Genomic DNA, 20,445 nt, shown 5'->3' with positions numbered 1-20,445 from the left:
GAGAGTTTTCAGTCATTTAATTTTCAAACAGGCTTTCAATCTCATACTCTCTTTTTTTCTTCTGGTACCTCTATGATGCAAAGGTTGTTATGCTTCATGCTGTCCCAGAAGTCCTTTAAACTATCCTCACTTTTGTTGTTGTTGTTAATCCTCATTCAAGGATATTTTTTTCATTGATTTTTTTAAGAGAAAGGTTTGTTGGAGAGATAGAATAGAAATAGAGGTAGATAGATAAAGAGAGAGATAAAGAGGAAGAGGGAGAGAGAAACATTTATGTAAAACAGACACATCAATAGGTTACCTCTCAAACATGGCCCCCACAGGGGCTGGATATTGTACCTACAACCCTTCTATGTGTGGGCCAGGACTTTAACCACTGAGGAAAACCAGCCAGTCGTCCTCACTTTTAAAGATTATTTTTTTCTTTTTTCTTTTTTTTTAAAATTTTTTTTAATATATTTTTATTGATTTTGTACAGAGAGGAAGGGAGAGCGATAGAGAGTTAGAAACATCGATGAGAGAGAGTCATCGATCAGCTGCCTCTTGCACACCCCCTACTGGGGATATGCCCGCAACCAAGTTACATGCCCTTGACCGGAATCGAACCCGGGACCCTTCAGTCCCCAAGCCGATGCTCTATCCATTGAGCCAAACCGGTCTCGGCTAAAGATTATTTTTTTCTTTTTGCTGCTCTGACTGGTGTTTTCTATTTGCTGCTCTGAAAGGTGGGCAGGTCTTACATGCTCATACAGCTCCTCCCCTTACTTTTTCTTTCCTCTTTCCCTTCAATATCCTTGCTTAGCATTGCCTTCAAAGTAAGAGAAGAGAGCAGAACCCAGATTTTCCAGGTAAAAGAATATTGGCGTTCAGTGTGTGTGTTGCGGGGAGAGGCAGGAAATGTGGGATTTGGTTCTGAGGGGACCTCTCCCCTGCATTTATTTCTGAAACCTCCGGCATACTGTCTCTCCTCATAGGTTACTCATTGCTTTTTGTTTCCTGTCTCTGCTGATTTTAGGCTATAATCCGTTTTAAAGGCTGAGCCCCACAAATTAGTACCTTTTTTTAGGAATTGCTTCTCAGAGGATGTTTGTACAAATAATTCACTTCACCATTTATAGAATTTACAAATAAACTAGAAGCTTTCAGGAATAGAGTTGGGCAAGCAGACAGAATTAGCTCTGAGAGCCCAATTAGCTCTTAGGAAAGGTGGGTGAAGAGCACTGGGAAGTATAAGAAGCGTAGCTCAGCATGCTAGCCCTCAGAGTACCCATCACCAACATTAACTTTGTGGCAAAAGCTTATTTGTAAACATTCTGTGATATCCCTTCCCAGTTTGTAAGAGGCTGTTTTCTATTCCCTATCTTTAAGGGATAAATACATAACTCTTCTTTCAAAAGGAGCATCTGTCTTTCTAACAGTGTTTCAAGTTCATAGTTGCGGGCTTCCTGTGAGATGAGCCTGTCAGCCTGTTCCAGTCAAAGACCACACTAATATGACTTATACGCACAGCTTTCTCTATTGCAAACGTTTATAGGTAACAAGGAGACAAAATATTTAAAATGCAACCCTATGTTTCTATTATACTAAGCATTGTTGCATAAGAAAAGAATAATCTTTTTCACTGAACAAACAAGATCAGAGAGGAAGCAAAAATCAGAGAAACATTTTTACCAAGTAAATTTATAAAACACTTATTGCCAAGACCGGTTTGGCTCAATGGATAGAGCGTTGGCCTGTGGACTCAAGGGTCCCGGGTTTGATTTCGGTCAAAGGCATGTACCTGGGTTGCAGCCACATCCCCAGTGGAGGGTATGCAGGAGGCAGCTGATCAATGTTTCTCTCTCATTGATGCTTCTAACTTTCTATCCCTCTCCCTTCCTCTCTGTAAAAAAGCAATAATATATATATATTTTTTAAAAAATTGTAAAATACTTATAGAAAACCATTCTTCCTTAATTACTGTGCTTGTCCCCAGATAATAAGGGCAATACAAGACACAGATGGTCCAACCATCATCTCAAAGCTTACACCAAAAGGGGCAATGTAAAAAGAGCAGACAAACAATGTCCTGTAATGATATGTGTTCTGCAGGAACCTCTGGGAATATGATTGTAGCAAATAGTACAACTGTATTGTTGGCAGGTGATGCTATTTGGGGGAAAGGTATTGGAAAAAAATGTTTTAGTTTAAAAAGGCATCTAATCATAGAAGAAAAAAGATTGATGATGAGATAATAGGTTAGGAGCCCTTTACATGGCAAACAAATGATAAAGATGAAGGTGGGGAGAAAGAATAATTTTGCATGTTTTGCAGGTAGAATTTATGGGACTTGATGGTGGACTGATGAGCAAGTGAGGAACTGTAACTAGCCCCAAAGCCCCCCTGAAGCCACAGGTTGAATGGTGATGAAATCTACTGAAATGGGGGCAGAATAATTTACGTGATCTGGAGACAGGATAGGTTGGGAATTTGGGAGGTCAAGGGTTACATTTTGGCCAAGTTCTGTGTGAGATATCTATCAAGTTGGCCAATGAAAAAAATTAAATGGGATATAAAGGTTCAGAACTCTGAGGAAGGTCTAATCCACAGAGTATGGATAAATAGAATTCAAAGTAATAATTACTGAGTAGTAGGGGAAGAAGGTCCAGAACCGGAGCTGATGAAGCACTTGAAATATGTTTGTGTAAAGAAAAAGCAACAAGTGAAAATGAAACTGACAATAGGAGTTGAGGAGAAGTGTTGGGAACCAGGGAAGGTGAAATCAAGTAGCAAGCTATGGAAAAGAAAAAACTACTGGTTGTACTTGGTTTGGGTTTGCAGTTACTCCCAATTTCCCTAAAATGAATTATGTTTCTTATCTACAGGAATACTAACTACGATGGCGACTCAATTGCACAGTATGCCTTCCAACTTCAGTGAACCCAGGACCAGCCATGGTGAGAGGGTGCTCGGGCTCCCCAGGCATGTGGAATGGAGGGAACCTAGCAGTGGGTTCTCCTGTGCTCTCAGCCATACCCATCTGACCAAGAACAATATATTTCCAACCCCATTTCATATTTTCTTTTTATTTACTCTTCTCTTTCTTTTCTCTAGCCCCTCTGCACTGTCACCTCATGATACAGCATAATCTCTAGAGGAAAAGAGGTTAAAGTGTCCTGATTGATCCCAGACTGATAAGGTTAATGTGAACACACCAGTAGGGCCCATTGTAGCATCTCTGGTTGTTTCTCTTCACCTCTCTTCAGCCTGAGAGAGGACTGGAAAGAAGAATATGAGAAGAACTGATTCTTCATTCAGTTCTCAAAATTCCCTGTTTTTAATGTAACTCACAAATTAACCAGTGTAACTCACAAATTAACCAGACTGGCTCACTTAGTTTCTCATTTAACCTTGCTTTATCTATAGAAATTGACTTTATTAGTTGAACTATATCAGTTTTTCAAACCACACCACAATTTAGCAGCCTAAAACATCACCCATTCCTATGGCTTTCAACTTTATAGTTTTATATTTCACTGGTTAGTCCTTGGTTCTGAGTCAACTGGGTTTATTTCAGACAGATTTGTTCATGTACCAGTGGTAAGCTGGTGGTTCAGTACACAACTGGGTAGCCTCTTTTTCTTTTTTTCATTCAATTTATTGGGGTAACATTGGTTAATATTATATGTTTCACGTATGTAGTGCTAGGATATGTCATATGTATATCGCATTGTGCACTCTCCATCCAAATCCTCCTGTCCTTCCTGCACCACTTATTTGACACCCGTTATCATCTACACAAACTTCCCCCACCCCTCTTTCCCTCTGGTAACAACAATACTATTGCTATGCCTATGCTATTTTTTTTTATTAATTTGCTTGTGCCTTGTTATGTTATGTCTCATATATGAATGAAATCATGTGAATCTTGTCTTTTTGTCAACTGGCTTATTTAACTTAACACGGTATTCTCAAGATCCTGAAACTGGATAATTTTGCATTGGATATCCCCATGGTCATTTCTGGTAGTTAGCAGGCTCTTGGGCAGGCCAGGGTGATGAATAACTGGACTGTGTGTCTCACATCATCAAGCAGGCTAGTCTAGGCTCCCTTACAAAGCAGTTACAGGGTTTTGAAGACTAAAAGAGACAGCAAGCCACAGCACATCAGCACTTTTGGAGTCTACATGCATCATGCTTTCCCTGTTTTATTGTCCAGAGCAAGTCACTCCCCCCAACCATCCCCTATGCAAGGGGTGGTGAAACAGATTCAGCAACTTGTGTTAGGGGCTTCAGATCAAAATCTCAAAAAGGCATGTGTACAGAGATGGGAATAATTCATGGTCATATCTACAATGCATCTCACTAATTGTCATATACTCTTGGTGCCTTCTGGTTTCACTTCCTATGATTTTCCTACTTCTCTATGGATGACCAACTAATGGCCTCAGGATATCCTTAGGTTGGAGTCTTTCACTGTGGTGCTAACTAAATGATAATCTGAACTCCCATCCACATTTTCCATTAATCTTAGCCATCCTGTAGCCAGTGTTCTCTTTTTCTGGAAACTTACTTCTCTCATTACAGAATTCTGGTTATCTAATGTGGGAAACTGTCTTAGGGATAGTTTTGATAATTCCTGACTTAGCAACAGCTTCATCATAAAGTGTGTGGAGATGGGGAATAACTACTGATTTTGTGGAAGCCAGAGTGGGGGGTTCTGCAAACTCTCTCCTCTGTTTAGTTGATATTTAAAAAAATCATTCCACAGAAGATGGCACAATGGAAATATAGAGACCAGTTAGGGGACTGCTGAGTCATGCATGGTGATGGTAGCTTGGGCTAATATGATACTATTTAATATGGAGAGAAGCAGCCAAAGATAATCTACCCAGCAAAGCTAGCACTCAGAATTGAAGGTCAGATAAAGAGCTTCACTAATAAAAAAATAAAAAATAAAAATAAAAAAAAAGCTAAAGGAGTTCATCACCACCAAACCAGAATTATATGAATTGCTGAAGGGGGTTCTTTCGGAAGAGAAAGTAAATAAAGATAAAAAATATGAACAACAAATATGTAACTATCAAGAAGTGAATCTAAAAACCAAGGAAATTAAAAAAAAATCTGATGAACAATATTAACTGTTGAATATAATAGAATCAGAGGTATGGAAGGGGAGTGAACTGATGATTCTTGGGGAAAAGGGGAGAGAGGGATGTGGGAAGAGACTGAACATAAACTGTGCACCTATGGATGAGGACAATGGAGGTTGGGGAAAGGGCAGAGGGTGGGGTGGGAACCTGGTGGAGGAGACCAATGGGGGGGGGGGGGGAGGAACATTTGTAATAATATGAACAATAAAATTTTATTTAAAAAAAAGAAATGTAATTGTGAACTAAAAAATAAAATAAAAATAAATGGAGAGAAGCAGTCATATTTGTGGATGGAGTCTTGCGATCTTTCAATTGCTTGGATGTGGAAAGTAAGGGGAAGAGAGGAATCAACAGATATTCCAAGATTTTTGGTCTGAGGTACTTGGTGAATGGTGATGATACCTCTGAAAAATAATCATGTCTGCAATATTGGCAGGGATGGATGTAATACAGGATTCCTTCTACAGGAATTGATCTTTTAAGGGCTGTACTGACAGGGATTTCCTTCAGAGGAAAAAAGGATCTCAGATGTGGTTGTCAGTTATTTTCCATGGTCCCAGGCTGTGCTCAACAAATCCTGAGGACTTCAACTTTACAGACACATTAAAGAGATGAGCAGAGAATATCTGAATTGAAGTAGGGAAAGAGCTATGTAGATTATTTGGTATTTAAGTTAAGACATAGTTATTTTTAAAACAACTTTCACTTATAAGCTATGTATACTGTTCTGTTACCAATTTTAAGTGTCCTAAGAAGTATATATGCCTACCCAAGTGACATTAAATATATAATTCTAGCTGAAACCGGTTTGGCTCAGTGGACAGAGCATCGGTCTGCAGACTGAAAGGTCCCAAGTTCGATTCTGGTCAAGAGCATGTACATTGGTTGCAGGCACATCCCCAGTGGGGGGTGTGCAGGAGGCAGCTGGTTGATGATTCTCTCTCATCAACGTTTCTAACTCTCTATCCCTCTCCCTTCCTCTATGTAAAAAATCAGTAAAAAATAAAAGAAAAAAATATATAATTCTACTAATGCTACTCTGTATGAGTTACTATTATTATTGTATTATTTACGAATCAAGGGTTTTATAGTAACTTTAGAGCACTGTCAAAACTTTCTGGTTATATGTCTTCAACACATTAATTAAAAATAAAAAACTTTACTAGATTTCTACACTAAGGTGGTAACTTTGAAAGTAAGGTTTTTGTTCTTCTGTGGCTCAGAATCCCTGAGGAGATGGCTGCATATGTGAAATATGAAGGAACACATTGCCTTTCTGCCCATGGGTCCTTTTTTCTCTTTCAAGAGTGGGATGGCTTGAATCACCCACCTATCTGGCTTCTTAATGGGAAGATGCAAAGTTCCATTTTAGATATAAATCTGGGGAGAGGACCCTCCACTGTAATGTTCCAAAATCAGATTTTAGTTTACTTCCTAATTAGATTATGAGGGACAGCTAACAGCAGCAGATCAGAGATCTCACTTGAACCATTGTGTCCCTTTATCCATGGGCACTTAGCTTCCCAATGTCATAGTGAGCAGCCTAAGGGACTCCTGAGAAGTGCCCAGCATTCCTCTAGTTCTATAAAAGAGGTGAGGCCCACGGGTTCTACAGACCTTCTGTGAGATCTCGAAGGACTAGACTCTAACAGTCAATAGAGAAGAGCACAAATTGGCAGAGGCCCTTCAGGGGAAAATGTTGGAACTAAGTCTTAACACTGTACCTTTTGTTTCTGGATTTTTCAGGGCTTGGAAACCAAGACTCTAGAGATTCACAACTGCGACTTGTCTTAGTGGGTAAGACTGGGGCAGGAAAAAGTGCCACTGGGAACAGCATCCTTGGAAAGAAAGCATTTCATTCAGGCATTGCAGCAAAATCTATCACCAAGGTCTGTCAGAAAGGCAGCAGCACATGGAATGGGAGAGAAATTGTCGTTGTGGACGCACCAGATATTTCTGACACTGAGGAAACAGCTGTTCACACCCAAAGTGAGATTGCTAATTGCATCCTCCTGACTTCTCCTGGGCCTCACGCTGTGATCCTGGTGGTCCCGCTGGGCTCATACACAAAGGAAGAACAAAAGGCTGTGGAGAAGATGCTATCAATGTTTGGATCCAAAGCTAGGAGATACATGATTCTCTTATTCACCCAGAAAGATGAATTGGAAGGCATGGACATCCATGATTACTTAAAGGAAGCAACAAAAAGCCTTCAAGATCTGATGGAGCAGTTCAAGAATCGTCATTGTGAGTTTAACAATAAGGCAACAGGGGATGAACAGGAGGCTCAGAGGACACAGCTGCTGGACCTGGTCCAGTGCATAGTGATGGAGAACCAGGGAGGATTCTACACGAATAAGAAATACGAAAGGGCTGAGGTGGAGATTCAGAAACAGATTCAAACTATACAAGAACAATGCAGAGCTGATCTGGAGAGAGAAAAAAGGCAGTTAAGAGAGGAGTTTGAAGAGAAAATCAGGAAGCTAGAGGATAAATGGGAGCAGGAAAAGACAAAGGCAGAAATGGAGCGGGAACTGGAAAAAAGGGAGACTTCCTCTATTTTAAGGCAACAAAATGCCAGAGAAGAAGTTAAGAATCAGAAAGGGATACTTGACTTAATCTTGGGAAGATTGAGAGGAATTTGGAGAGACATCTCATCTCTGTTCAAGGAAGATTAGGCTAATGAAAATATGTCTATTGTTCCCAAGTATTTTGGGGTGCCCCTCCGCCATATAACTCATTCCCCCAAGTCAGAGCTCTGTTTCTGTATTCCAGGTTCTCAGAACTAGTGAGTGTAGTACTAGTAAGTTCATTGTTGGCAATTGGTAGACTTTTGCTTGATTTAAAAGAGGAGAGACACATTCTCAATTTCTAAAACTCCGAAGCAGAAAACATAAATGCTCCCTGTCTTCTAAACACTTCCCCAGACACTCAGAGAAAAGGAGTGCAGGAAACCAATAGATGATGACCCCAAGCTTTTGCTATATATTTGTAGTAACAATTTCTCATCTAGATTATTTCTAGATTAACATAAAATCTCTGGCCTGGATTTACTCCATATTTTCCCTTTAGGATGACAATGGTTATTTTACCCATGTGGTTAGGGAAGTCAATTACTGGCATCACATAATATATAGTTAGAGATGCTGATAGAATTCTTTCTATATGAACACACATTTGTTGAATTATGTTTTTATGAAATTATTCTTTATTATCTGTCCACTGAAGAACAAAGAGTTCTCTGGAAAATGGATCTCTCAGAATGCAACTAATTAAAATTCCAGAAAGAGCAAAGGTTAGAGATTCAACAGCTGAGAGAAGAATGATTAGACTATTAAGATGTTTCTGTAAAAACTCTTTAACCAACTTCAATGTAAGCACTTTGGTGAATAACTGGTTACTACTCTTCTCTGAAACTAACTGTTGTCACCAAACCTCCATTACCCCAACCTTGGTTCCTTACTTCTAGGTGGATCATTGGCATACTGCTATCTCTACCCACATGAATTACTTTGCTTATTGTTACTATTTACAATAAAACTTTTCAATTCTCTCATATTTGTGCAAAATTGGACTCTGTTTTACATTAGGAAACACCACTAAGAGCACATGGATGAATTTCACATTTTAGTAAAAGTTCATCCTTATTTCTGAACTTGGCTATGTGTTCCTCTAAGATCTCTCTACATCCCCCTCTAAGTTTCAACCATGTTCATAACCCCTATGCGCAGCAAATATCACATTGTTCTGGCATTCATTCATTACAAGCAACTTGGTGAAATTATGTGTAACCAACATTTGTGAGACATTTGTGGTTCTCTGGGTGGGGAACTCCTAAAGGATATGGATAACAATCATTGAAGTCTATCCTTTTTCTACTGGGCATTCCTACCCTAATAAGTTATAAGATTTCCCAAAATACATGTCCATGTCCTACCAGGATGTGGTTGGGGTTCACATGCCACTCACCTGCCTCCACCATCTTGAAATTGATATCTCCATGCTCTAACCATTTTGCCTGCAACATGACATATACCTCTCCCTTACTTCCCCCAAACAAAATGAGTTTAGCCTACATTTTAATAAAAGTTAGCCTGAAGAATAAGAGAAAAGGAAATAAGCTAATGAATCTTTCAGAAATAGGTGCTCATATATACAGCTTTGGACACTTTTGGTAATCAGTACTTCCCTAGGAAATTATCCACTTCCTCCAGATTTGCAAATTTATTTGAAATTTTTTTTTAATTTCTTCTATTTTAATGGTTATTTCCTCCTCCATTTTGAATCTTTTATTTTTGCCTTTTCTCTTTTTGCTTAAATAAGCTAGTTGGTAGTTTGCTTAATTTTTTTTTGAAAATAAGCTGCAGAATAGTTGTGTGTTTTTTTCCCCCCCAAAAAATTGCAGAATATGCTGTACATTGTCTATTGTTTCATCATTGGAGTTTTAGAGAAAATTTTGAAGTTGGAATTTTATATCCTATTGTATCTCAAGCTTCTAGAAGCACATCTTTAACAAAAAGGTACATATACTTCTCAAGAAAAATTAAATAGTTTTAATATGAAAACAGACTTTAACTTGCTCTGTGATTACTTTCTGTGTAAATGCACTCAATTATTCTTACCCTTGCATTCAGATTAATGCTGTAGATGAGACAAAGTAAAAGGTTCCGCTCTTGAGAAGCTGTGAAGATGTGAGGAGCCCATGCAGAAAACCCTCAGAGCAGTGTTGCCCATTTGTCTCATGGGGCTGAAGGCAGATAGAAGGACTTGATAAATACCATGCATTGTGATTAATACAATAGAAGAGTGAGGCATGTTCCCTTCCCTGAGGAGTGTTGGGAGTTTATACACTTCTTCCATTCATTAACAGTCAGTGATTTTTTTGAACTTGATGCAAGATTTTATATGAGGCACTGAGAATCTAGAGAAAATAAAGCAATATCCCTTTTGAGACTGGCTTCCTTCACTTAGCATAATGATTTTGAGAATCATTCAAGTTGCTTATGTCAATAGCTTTTCTCTTTTACCAAGTAGTATGCTGCCTTATGAACATATCAGTTTCCTTATAACTTCTACTTTATTTGTTCTTATGCCCTCAGTTTATTGCTTTAAACTAATTGTATTGGCTAAAACCTCTATTATGATGTTTAATAGTAAAAACTGGGCATACTTGCTTTGTCCCTGGTTATACCTTCAGTGTTTTCAGTTAAGTAAGTGAGATATTGGACTACAGGCATATCCTATATAATAAAAGAGTAATATGCAAATAGACTGCACCTCTGCTACACCCACCAACCACATCCATCAGCCAATCAGAAGTGAATATGCAAATAAACCCAACCAAGATGGCTGCAGGCCACACAGAGAAGAAGGGAGGCTTGAGTTTCCCCTGCAATGGAGGAAGCCAAGCTTTCCTCCTGCCCTTGCTGGCCTTGTCCACTGGAGAGGAGCCTGGCAACTGAAGCCAGATGGGGTCCCCTGAGAGCAACCAGAATGAGCTGGGGGTCCCTGCCCAAGGCCAAGCCTGGCCAGAGGCTTTTGGCCTTAGCAGGGGCGGAGCTGGAGGTTGGAGGAGATAGGTGTGAACACAGAGGAAACACCTTTTCTGACTGCTCATTGGCAAACTCTCTGTATGCCACTGGTAATATTCTTAGTAACTTGGGTATAAGAATCCAAACAGGTGATCTAGGGCTTTTCTCCACACTCCTGGGGGAAAAAACGAAGGTCTGCTACTGGAGGGATAAGAAATGTCATAACCAGCCCTAGGCTGTTTGGCTCAGTGAATAATGCCTAGGTTTGCCAAACGCAGGGTCCAGGTTAGATTCTGATCAAGGGCCTTTACCTAAGTTTCAGGCTCCTCTCTGGCTGGGGCCCAGGTCAGGGCTGCCTGCAGGAGGCAACCATCAAAGCATTCTCTCACTTTGATGTTTCTGTCTGTCTTTCCCTTTCTCTTCCATATTCTCTGAAAGTCAATGGAAACATATATGCAGGTAAGGAGAAAGAAAGACGAAGGAAGGAAGGAAGGAAGGAAGGAAGGAAGGAAGGAAGGAAGGAAGAGAGAGAGAGAGAGAGAGAGAGAGAGAGAGAGAGAGAGAGAGAGAGAGAGAGAGAGAGAAGGAAGGAAGGAAGGAAGGAAGGAAGGAAGGGAGGAAGGAGGGAGGGAGGGAGGGAGGGAGGGAGGGAGGGAGGGAGGGAGGAAGGAAGGAAGGAAGGAAGGAAGAAAGAAAGAAAGAAAGGTCATATCCTATGAAAGACACATCTTGAAAATGCCTAAAGAAAGTTGTCATTTTTCCATGGTGAAGGGACTGGAGTCCGTGTTGATGAAAACACGTTGGTGGCTATGGTGACTGCCAGTGGTTCCAGCAGTGGGGTGATGGGGCTGGTGCCTTTCCCTGAACAGCCAGGTTGCCTTCCACAAAGGTAGGCCAGACTGCGACTTAGGCTATCAGTAGGACATCCTCTGAGGGTTCCCAGTATGTAAGAGGGGGCAGGCTGAGCTGAGGAGACTCCCCCTCCCCCAGTGCATGAATTTGATCCACGGGCCTCCTAGTATGGTATATATTTGTGTGTATATGTTGTGTATCATACTAAGCAAGTATTTCACAATCCAATCAATATTTTCTTGAGAGTTTTTATTATGAAAAACAATTAATTTTGTCACAGGCTTTAAAAAATCATCTATATGAATAATCTTATTATTTCTCCTTAACTCTATTAATAAGTGAATGATATTCATTGATTTCCAAATATTGAAGCAGTTTTCCTTTTTTGTTTGAATTTTACTTGATTATGATGTATGACATTCTTCATGTAGTTTTGAGGTCTATTAGCTAATATTTTATTTAGTACTTTTTTATTGATATTCACGAGAAATATTGGTCTATATATTATTTTTTCCTACTGTCACTGTCCAGGTTAGATTATTAACATTATATTTGCTTTGAAAAGTTCATATGAAAATTTATCTTCATTGTCGATGCTGTGAAACACTTTAAAGAGCATTAACCTATCTGGTCATTGAAGGCATACCACCCCTTGCTGACTACACACCATTGCAATTATTTTTGAGCCCAGGCCCATCTCCCTCTGACAGACAGCAAAGATCTCTTGGCTCTGAAGGAAATTGTCATTCCTCTTCAGCAAGAAGCAGCTAAAGAGGGACCCTACACCCCTATTCTCTTAAAGAATTTAGAGCAAGATTCCTTGGGGCGGGGGAGGGATAAATGTAGTAGGCAGTTGGATAGTCTTGAACAGAGCAGGAATGATGGACATAGTGCAGAAAGTCCCCTAGGCAGAAAGCCCTGGGTGCCTATCAATGGGAAAACCACAAGCCCTTGCATGACCACTCTCTTAAGCACTAACCCCTGGATATGACACATAAGCCTAAGCTGTGTTTCAGCTCCAGGCCCAGCAAAGCACAAAACCGGACAAGTGAGCCATGCTGACATTAGGACCAGCTGCATTGACTAATGACCCTCTGCCCAGAGACAGATCTGTTCGTTGAGGCCATAACCCTGAGGTGATACATTTGAAAAGCTGATGAATATTCTATTGATATTCTCCCCTGAGATCTCAGGTAAAAGCTCTCAGTATGGAGGACCCAGCATGGTTCTCTCCATGGAGCACACTGTGCCTTTTCCCATATGCCTTTACAGTACAACTTGTATCCTAAGCCTATTTCTTCTAAGGCTCACTTCACTTCTACCTGTGGGTCACTATAAATGAACATTTTTCTTATAATCAAGTCTTAGCCAGAACTCAAGTAATGAAGTTGCTGAACTGGGGTCCAACACCTGGCACCATTTTCACCACTAACAATAAGGCATCCCAATCTAGTTCTCAAATTGTGCCTAAAGAAACATCAAAATTGGAGTAGTCCCTGGCTAATGACATCTAAAAGCAGCCTTCTGAAGATCAAGATTTTGTGCCCATAACTTGTGTGCCTGCTTAAAAGAAAAACATACCCAATATACTTCAGGAGAAGTATTAATATCCAAAGCCTCTATTATAAACTATTAAAATTCTTCTTTTCTAACATAAGGGTTGGAAAGCTAAAAAATTTCCTTCTATAAATTTATATCTAAATCTCTCAAAATTTTGTACATTCTGTTTACACTATAATTCAACTTAAAATATTTTCTATATCCTTTGTGATTTTTTCCACTGGTGGATTACTTAGACGTTTGTCCTCAATTTCAAACATTTGAGTATTTTTATTTTTATAAATTTCAGTATCCAATATGGTAGCCACTTTCCACATGTGGCTCTTGAGCATTTGAAATATAGCTAGCATGCCTGAGAAACTGAATTTTATATTATATCTAACTATAAATAGCTTTAATTTAAATTTAAAAGCTAAAGCAGTATCAAATATTTCACCATGAAACACAGCATTATTGTTTTGGTAGAAATATATGTATTCTAAGTGTTGTATCACATGTTATCATTGTTCTATTGGAATGCATCATTTCCAGAATTAACATAAACACATCATTGACCTAGTCAACACCAATAGTCTGATACAATTTGAATAATTATTTTTACTTTCATTTGAATACTTTATGGAGACAGCATGAGTTATAGTGAAATCTATCTACATTGGCATTGGTGATTCTTTTATTTATAATGTAATTAAATTAAAATTAGATTTAAAATGTAAGTATAGACAACTTTTTTTTTTATCAACAAACTTTATTCAATTTATGAAAATTGTTTCAATGATATATTTTTTTCTTTTTTTATTTTATTTTATTTTTAATATATTTTATTGATTTTTTTTGCCCCCCTCCCTCCCTCCCACACATCCCCTCCCTCCCCAGAGTTTTGTGTCCATTGGTTGTACTTATATGCATGTATAAAAGTCCTTCGGTTGATCTATTATCTCCCCAAGATCTTCCTCCCCTCCGCGCTGTAATTTGACAGTCTACTTGTTGATATACTGTCTCTATATCTATCTTTTGGTTCATCAGTTTATAATGTTCTTTATCATCCACAAATGAGTGAGGTCATGTGGTGTTTCTCTTTCATTGATTGGCTTATTTCACTCAGCATGATGTTCTCCAATTCCATCCAGGTTGCTGCAAATGATGAGAATTCCTTCTTTTTTATGGCTGCATAGTATTCCATTGTGTAGATGTACCACAGTTCTTTGATCCAATCATCTGCTGACGGGCACCTAGGCTTTTTCCAAATTCTGGCTATTGTAGATTGTGCTGCTATGAACTTAGGGGTGCATATATCCTTTCTGATTGGTGTTTCTAGTTTCTTGGGATATATTCCTAGGAGTGGGATTACTGGGTCAAATGGGAGTTCCATTTTCAGTTTTTTGAGGAAACTCCACACTGTTCTCCACAGTGGTTGCACCAGTCTGTATTCCCACCAGCAGTGCACGAGGGTTCCTTTTTCTCCGCAACCTCGCCAACACTTGTAGTTTGTTGACTTGTTGATGTTGGCCATTCTGACAGGTGTGAGATGGTACCGCATTGTTGTTTTGATTTGCATCTCTCGGACAATTAGTGACTTTGAGCATGTTTTCATGTGCCTTTTGGCCTTCCTTCTGTCTTCTTTTGAAAATGTTCTATTTAGGTCCATTGCCCATTTTTTAATTGGATTATTCATCTTCCTTTTATTTAGTTGTATAAGCTCTCTGTAGATGTTGGAGATTAAACCTTTATCAGTGGTATCATTTGCAAATATGTTCTCCCACACAGTGGGCTTTCTTGTTGTTTTGTCGATGGTTTCTTTTGCTGTAAAAAAGCTTTTTTATTTTGATGTAGTCCCATTTGTTTATTTTCTCTTTAGCTTCCATTGCCCTAGGGATAGTATCAGTGAAGAAGTTCTTTTGGCATATGTCTGAGATTTTGCTGCCTGTGAATGCTTCTAATATTTTTATGGTTTCCGGTCTGATGTTTAAGTCCTGTATCCATTTTGATTTTATTTTTGTGAATGGTGTTAGTTGGTGATCTAGTTTCATTCTTTTGCATGTGTCTGTCCAATTTTCCCAACACCATTTATTAAAGAGACTGTCTTGACTCCATTGTATATTCATGCCTCCTTTGTCAAATATTAATTGAGCATAGTGATTTGGGTTGATATCTGGGTTCTCGATTCGATTCCATTGATCTATATGTCTGTTCTTGTGCCAGTACCAGGCTGTTTTGACATCAGTGGCTTTGTAATGTAGTTTGAAGTCTGGTATTGAGATCCCTCCTACTTTACTCTTCTTTCTGAGGATTACTGTGGCTATTCAGGTTCTTTTATTGTTCCAAATGAACTTTTGGAGAGTTCTTTCTAGGTCGGTGAAATATGTCCTTGGTATTTTAATGGGGAGTGCATTGGACCTATAGATTGCTTTAGGAAGTATGGACATTTTGATGATGTTGACTCTACCAATCCATAAACATGGTATGTTCTTCCATCTCCTTACATCTTCCTCTATCTCTTTTTTCAGTGCCGTGTAGTTTTCTGAATATAGGTCCTTTACTTCCTTAGTTAAATTTATTCCCAGGTATCTTAATTTTTTTGGTGCGATGGTAAATGGAATTGCTTTTTTAGTCTCTGTTTATGCAGTTTCACTGTTGGTGTATAGAAATGCCATGGATTTCTTGGCATTCATTTTGTATCCTGCTACATTGCCAAATTCATTTATTAAGTCAATTAGTTTTTTAATGGAGTCTTTTGTGTTTTTTATGTACAATATCATGTCATCTGCAAATAAGGATAACTTTACTTCTTCTTTTCCAATTTGGATGCCTTTTATTTCCTCCTCTTGTCTAATTGCAATGGCTAGTACTTCCAGTACTATGTCAAACAGGTGTGGCGAGAGTGGGCATCCCTGTCTTGTTCCTGTTCTTAGAGGGAATGGTTTTAGTTTTTGCCCATTGAGTATAATGTTGGCTGTAGGTTTATCATATATAGCTTTAATTATGTTGAGGTATGATCCTTGTACTCCCACCTTGTTAAGAGTTTTTATCAGAAAGGGTGTTGGATTTTATCAAATGTTTTTTCTGCATCAATTGATATGACGATATGATTTTTATCTTTCCATTTGTTTATGTGATGTATCACATTTATTGATTTGCGGATATTGTACCATCCTTGCATTCCTGGAATAAATCCTGCTTGGTCGTGGTGTATGATCTTTGTGATGTTCTTCTGGAGTCGATTTGCTAGAATTTTGTTGAGGATTTTGGTATCTATGTTCATGAGGGATATTGGCCTGTAATTCTCTTTCATTGAGTTGTCTTTATCTGGTTTTGGTATTAGGGTGATGCTGGCTTCATAGAAGGAGTTTGGAAGTGTTCCTTGCTCTTGGATTTTTTGGAATAGTCTGAGGAGGATAGGTTTTAGCTCTTCCTTGAATGTTTGGTAAAACTCTCCTGTGAAGCCATCTGGCCCTGGGCTTTTGTTTGCTGGAAGCTTTTTGATGACTGTTTCAATTTCTTCCCAAGTCACTGGTTTATTGAGATTTTTAGATTCTTCCTGATTGAGTTTTGGAAGTTTGTATTTTTCTAGGAATATGTCCATTTCCTCCAGGTTGTTCAGTTTATTGGAGCAGAGTTGTTCATAGTATTTTGTAACAATCCGTTGTATTTCAGTGGGGTCTGTTGTTATTTCACCTCTTTCATTTCTGATTTTGTTTATTTGGGTCCTCTCTCTTTGTTTCTTGGTTAGCCTGGCTAGAGGTCCATCTATCTTGTTTATCCTTTCAAAGAACCAGCTCTTGGTTTTGTTGATCTTATGTATTGTTTCTTTGGTCTCTATGTCGTTTATCTGTGCTCTGATTTTTGTTATTTCCTTCCTTCTGCTTACACTGGGCTTTTCTTGTTGCTCCTTTTCTAACTCTTTGAGTTGTAGAGTTAGATCATTTGTTACCCTTTTTTCTAGTTTTTTTGCAATAGGCTTGTAAGGATATGAACTTCCCTCTCAAAACTGCTTTTGCTGTGTCCCATAGATTTTGGATTGTTGTGTTTTCATTGTCATTTGTTTCCAGGATGTTTTTAATTTCTTCCTTGATTTCTCTGGTAACCCAGTCCTTGTTTAATAGCATGCTGTTTAGTCTTCATGTGTATGATTTCTTTGGATTATTTTTATTGTAGCTAATTTCCAGTTTTATGCCATTATGGTCTGAGAAGATGCTTGACATGATTTCTATCTTTTTGAATTTGAAGAGACTTTGCCTATGTCCCAAAATGTGGTCTATCTTTGAGAATGTCCCATGTGCATTTGAGAAGAATGTATATTCTGTGGCTTTGGGGTGGAATGTTCTGAAGATGTCAATTAATTCCATATGGTCTAGTCTCTAGTGAGTCATTTAGGATTGATATTTCTTTGCTGATTTTTTTGTTTAGATGATTTGTCGAAGGGTGACAGTGGGGTATTAAAATCTCCTACTATGATTGTATTGCTATTAATCTCTCTCTTAATGTCCTCCAGCAGTTTTTTTTTTATGTATTTGGGTGCTCCTGTATTGGGTGCATATATATTTACCAGGGTTATTTCTTCTTGTTGGATTGTTCCCTTTAGTATTATGAAGTGGCCTTCATTATCTCGTTATGTCCTTCACTCTGAGATCTAATTTGTCAGATATAAGTATTACTACCCCAGCTTTTTTTTCATTTCCATTTGCCTGGAAACCTTTTTTCCATCCCTTCACCCTCAGTCTGTGTGCATCTCTTTTTCTGAGGTAGGTTTCTTGTAGACAACAGATGTATGAGTCTTGTTTTCTTATCCAATCTGTTACCCTATGTCTTTTGATTGGAGCATTTAAACCATTTACATTTAATGTTATTAATGATAGGTACTCATTTGACGCCATTTTTATTCCATACCCTTGTGTTCCTTCTTCGCTTCCTATTTCTTTATTTTTACAGTAGTCCCTTTAGCATTTCTTGCATTGCTGGTTTGGTGGAGATAAATTCCTTTAGTCTTTTTTTTGTCTGTGAAGCTCCTGATTTCCCCTTCAATTTTTATTGATAGTGTTGCTGGGTACAGTATTCTTGGATTCAGACCCTTTCTTTGCATTGTATATTTGATGAAATGTACAATATGCTTTGTATATTTCATCCCATTCCCTTCTGGCCTGATAAGTTTCTGTTGAGAAATCAGTTGTTAGTCTGATGGGGGTTCCTTTATATGTAACTTTCTGTCTCTCTCTGGCTGCTTTTAAGATTCTTACTTTGTCATTGGTGTTTGCCAATTTAATTATAATATGTCTTGGCGTCGGTCTTCTGGGATCCATTTTGCTTGGGACTCTGCGAGCATCTTGGATTTATGTGGGTTTTTTCTTCTCTATCTCAGGAAAGTTTTCTGTCATTATTTCTTGAAATACGTTTTCCATGTCTACCTCGGTTTTCTTTCCTTCCGGAACCCCTATTATTCGAATATTGTTTTGTTTTGCATTGTCCCAAAGCTCCCATAGGCTCTCCTCCTGCTTTTTAATTTTTTTTTCTAGAAGCTGCTCTAATTGGGTATTTTTTTCCATCTTGTCTTCTAGCTTACTGATGCGATCCTCTGCTTCTTGTAGTCTGCTCTTGATGCTTTCTATTGAGTTCTTCATAGTAGCGATGTCATTTTTCATTTCATCTTGAGTCATCTTCATTTTCTCTTGGGTTTTTTTTCATTTCCTATTGGGTCTTACTCATATTGTCAAATTTGTCTTCCATTCTTTTCAGCCATCTTAAGATCGTTACTCTGAATTCTTGCTCAGTTAGGTTGCTTGCCTCTAACTCGTTTACTTCCTTTTTTTGGTGATGCCTGCTTTTCTTTCATTTGTGGGCTCTTTCTTTGTCTCCCCATCGTCTCTCTTCAGGATGTCTGTCTCCTGTGTTGATTTATCTCTCCTTTCCGTGGATGATTGAAGATCTCCCTTGAATCCATGCGTTTGCGCTAATTGGGGTGTCTCAGCTCCTCGATGGTCTCCTCTGCGGTGGTTTTTCCAGGCCTCCTGTTCCAGTCTTACCAGCCTAAGGAGATCAGGCTCACAAGTTGGGAACTGTGGCGAAACAGGGACAAGCTGCCATCTTTTTTTTTCAGTATGGACAACTTTTATAATTGAAAATAAACAATCAAATACTTCGAAGAAGCTCTGTTACAAAATTTATGACAAATAGAGATTGCAATTACAGTATAGCTAATACAGAAAAAGCTGCTAAAGACATTGGTAATTTGATAAAGCACATTCTTTCAAGAAACAAAAACAGAATAAGCAAAACTAATCACTGAACCTACAATTGCAAATCCAAGGAAAAGATCCTAAACAACTTTTTTTTTTTTTTTTAATAGGATCTGAGTTTGTAACTTGGGCCAGCTACAAAACCCTTAGGATAAAATTGCAAACTCAAAAAAAGGAACAACAAAAATAAATAAACACTTTTATTACTTTGATCATAGAGGGTTTCATTGGAAAATTTTAAGAAAAATTAAAACATTTAAAAATATACAGAACATGAAAAACTTCCTATAAAAGCACCAAACAATTGCCCTTAGAAAGCAAGACATTTTGAGTAATATAAAAGACTAATTTAAAAATGTGGGGGGAAAAATGCTTGTATTTTTCTTTAGAGTTACAAGAGATGTGTGTAAGGTATTGCCCCAAGAATATTGTATGTCTTAAAGAATACCCAAATTTATTTTAAAAAAAAAAACTTTTAAAAACTCAGGAGGAAGGATTCAAATTGGTGTAGAGATATTATAGCATTTGATTAGGAAAGCTGACCTCAATGTTGGTGTTAAAAGTCAGATAGGGAGAACCAAGATGGTGTTATAGGTAAATGCCTGTACTTGCCACTTACTATAATCCCATGAAAATTATAAGTCATATACAGAACTACTATCACTTAGAACCACCTGAAATTTGGCTGAATGGCAGTCCTACAACTAGAGAAATAATGAAGAAAGAACATGGATACTAATAGGAGGGGCAGATGCATGGAAAGAGCTGGTCCCATACCCACTTGTGGTGTTTTTTTTATTTTTTTTATTTTTATTTATTATTTGTTTGTTTGTTTGTTTGTTTGTTTTAATTGGGAGAGACATCTACCAGATCTTCTGTGAGAAGCAGGGGGTCTTAGCTCTACAACAGACCCCAGCTGAGAGGAGAAGTAGCTGTAACTTTGGGCTGTAGAAACCAGTGGGGATTGTGGCTGAGTGACATAGAGGCTGCAGGAATCCCAAGTGTTCCTCTTAAAGGACCCATGGAAAAACTTACATGATCTAACTTCCTCTGAGTTCTTGCATCAGGTGGTTGCTTTGAGGAAATCCAAGGGCATATAGGGAGAACTGGACTGTCTGGAATTGGTGCAGAAACTCCAGGG

General features: G+C 38.4%; 1 protein-coding gene across 1 annotated transcript; it reads left to right on the top strand.

Moving 5' to 3' along the window:
• Positions 1–784: 784 nt before the first annotated feature.
• LOC118704799 (GTPase IMAP family member 4) lies at positions 785–8,028 on the top strand. Its single transcript, XM_036412745.2, has 3 exons — positions 785–848; positions 2,865–2,936; positions 6,878–8,028. The coding sequence occupies exons 2-3, from the start codon at positions 2,879–2,881 to the stop codon at positions 7,807–7,809; spliced, it is 990 nt and encodes a 329-aa protein (XP_036268638.1). The 5' UTR covers positions 785–848; positions 2,865–2,878; the 3' UTR covers positions 7,810–8,028.
• Positions 8,029–20,445: the final 12,417 nt, after the last annotated feature.

Source organism: Pipistrellus kuhlii, unplaced genomic scaffold (genome assembly GCF_014108245.1).
Source record: "Pipistrellus kuhlii isolate mPipKuh1 unplaced genomic scaffold, mPipKuh1.p scaffold_m20_p_47, whole genome shotgun sequence".
Taxonomy (NCBI): domain Eukaryota; kingdom Metazoa; phylum Chordata; class Mammalia; order Chiroptera; family Vespertilionidae; genus Pipistrellus; species Pipistrellus kuhlii.
The sequence above is the reverse complement of the archived record's forward strand: the minus strand, read 5'-3'. Positions and strand labels throughout refer to the sequence as shown.